Raw genomic sequence first — 2,253 nt, 5'->3', positions numbered from 1 at the left:
CACCCCCCCCCCCCCCCCTTTCTTTTTAATCAAGGTGGTTACATCTGCTGGTTTTCTGAAGCAGCTATCATGAGTTCTTTTAATGTATATAATCCCTTTTGTGTTTTGACCAAGGATGAAATTTTAAATTTTGATGAGCTGTAATCTGATTGTATTAGTGCACTTTTTTCCTTTTTAATCAAACAATCAGCCGTTGTTGTTTTTTTACAGCGTGTAAAGTTTATGATGCTGAAAGATTGACTACTAGCTTAGTGATAACCTCATTATTGTTGTTAATGACAAATCATTATAGCAGGTGGTGCTCTGCCCTCTAAAAGCCATCCAGTATTTAACACACGACACCAACCTGTTGTAGAGAGATCCACACATCAATCTAAGGCTTCAAAACCCGCATGGCTTTTGGCCATCAAAATAGTAACAGGAATTATGTTGGGTTCTCTATTTGTCATTGCTCTCATCACTACACTTCGGAAGTGCAAAGGTAAACGTTCAATAATCATCCCTTGGAAGAAGTCAGCAAGTGATAAAGACTACAAGATAATGTACACAGGTTAGTCTTTCACACTCGGCGTATGCCATCTGGATTCTGAAATTAGATCGTGTCTGTCTAAGCTTAAAAAATTACTTATACGTAAATAAGAAGTCTAAAGTAAATAAATTTTGTATCTTAGTGTGACACTAAGGTCAGGGTTACTTTCAAGATGAGTAGCTTTTTTATTTACATAAGTAAAAGAAGAAAAACAAAATGACTTATCAGAACATGTTTGGAAACTAATGGCATACTCTTAGGTGTAGCTGAACATGCTCTTACTTATCGACCATCCAGCATTTACTGTTATTACATTTGGTTTGCTGTTTGTAGTTGTGTTTTTAATTTCAGAAGTAATTCTTTGTTATAATTAATTTCGGAAAATGTTTTTCCAGATTCCGAGCTACTGAAGGATGTGGTGAGGTACAGCAGACAAGAACTTGAGGTAGCCTGTGAAGATTTCAGCAACATTATCGGTTCCTCTCCGGATAGCCTAGTATATAAAGGAACCACGAAAGGTGGGCCAGAAATAGCTGTAATATCCCTTTGCGTCAAAGAAGAGAATTGGACAGGCTTCCTCGAACTTTATTTTCAGAAAGAGGTGTCTTTTTCTTGTTTATCACTGGTTTTTTGCTCATATTATGGAATGGTGGAACTTTTTTATTGTTTGAAGACATGCGTTGAGAATTTCTATGTAATTACGCAATTCAGGTAGCAGATTTGGCAAGATTAAATCATGACAATACTGGAAAGTTGCTAGGGTATTGTAGAGAAAGTAGTCCATTTACAAGGATGCTGGTATTTGAATATGCATCAAATGGAACACTTCACGATCACCTTCATTGTAAGTAAATTCTGCTGGAGTTTTTATTTTCCTTTTTCCTTTTTGTTCGTTTCAAAACTTTGCTATGTACTTCCACCATATCCGATGAGTTGAGAGCAGAAGCTTTCTGACCAATGCAGACGGAGAAGGATGTCAATTTTCTTGGACACGGCGCATGAAAATTATTATTGGCATAGCCAAGGGACTAAAGTATCTTCACACTGAAATTGACCCTCCATTTACTCTATCTGAATTGAGTTCCAGTGCCGTGTATCTTACACACGATTTTTCTCCTAAGGTGAGACCAGATCACTTGCTCATAATGTGAATATCTAGGTGATCGGTGTCATAACTAAACCAGAAGTTTTTGATCATTGACTGGAGCCGTTTAACCCTACCATTCTGTAGTTATCCCATTTATATAAAGCGGTTTCATCTTAAAGAAAAGATACATTCCTTTAAATCTCTACTGAAAAATTGAAAATATTTACGAAACACTCGATGCATATAAGGTGCAGCTACACTATATAGTATATACAGAGTTATGAAAACTTTCCCATGACAGGATATTCATGTCCCACTTAGTTCTCATGACTGGCTATTTATAACTTCTGCAGTTGGTTGATTTTGAGAGCTGGAAGTCAGTTCTTTCAAGATCTGAGAAGAGCTCAGGCACAATCAGCAATGAAGGTGACATTTGTGTTCTTCCAAATTCTATGGAACAACGCCATCTCGATATCCAGGGTAATATCTATGCTTTTGGAATACTTCTATTGGAAATAATCAGTGGTAGACCTCCATATTGCCAAGATAAAGGGTGCTTAGTCGATTGGGTAAGACGAAAAGAACTTTTTTAAACACTCCGTTTATCATTTCCATGACTGTTTCGAGTCATTTTTAA

General features: G+C 36.8%; 1 protein-coding gene across 1 annotated transcript; it reads left to right on the top strand.

Moving 5' to 3' along the window:
• Positions 1–218: 218 nt before the first annotated feature.
• Positions 219–2,247, top strand: LOC111389012 (probable LRR receptor-like serine/threonine-protein kinase At1g63430). The gene is made up of 5 exons (XM_023013856.1): positions 219–550; positions 925–1,130; positions 1,241–1,373; positions 1,493–1,650; positions 1,970–2,247. The coding sequence occupies exons 1-5, from the start codon at positions 427–429 to the stop codon at positions 2,207–2,209; spliced, it is 861 nt and encodes a 286-aa protein (XP_022869624.1). The 5' UTR covers positions 219–426; the 3' UTR covers positions 2,210–2,247.
• Positions 2,248–2,253: the final 6 nt, after the last annotated feature.

This window comes from Olea europaea, unplaced genomic scaffold (assembly GCF_002742605.1).
Source record: "Olea europaea var. sylvestris unplaced genomic scaffold, O_europaea_v1 scaffold5495, whole genome shotgun sequence".
NCBI classification, from domain to species: Eukaryota; Viridiplantae; Streptophyta; class Magnoliopsida; order Lamiales; family Oleaceae; genus Olea; species Olea europaea.
This window is presented reverse-complemented; position numbering and strand designations above follow the sequence as displayed.

What these genes read in the sequence shown, in the direction of transcription:
- LOC111389012 (XM_023013856.1), top strand. Translation starts at nt 427, where the DNA reads ATGTTGGGTTCTCTATTTGTCATTGCTCTCATCACTACACTTCGGAAG. An exon ending in AACTTTATTTTCAGAAAGAG is followed by an intron (nt 1,131 to 1,240) that starts GTGTCTTTTTCT and finishes TACGCAATTCAG; the next exon opens with GTAGCAGATTTGGCAAGATT. An exon ending in ACTTCACGATCACCTTCATT is followed by an intron (nt 1,374 to 1,492) that starts GTAAGTAAATTC and finishes TGACCAATGCAG; the next exon opens with ACGGAGAAGGATGTCAATTT.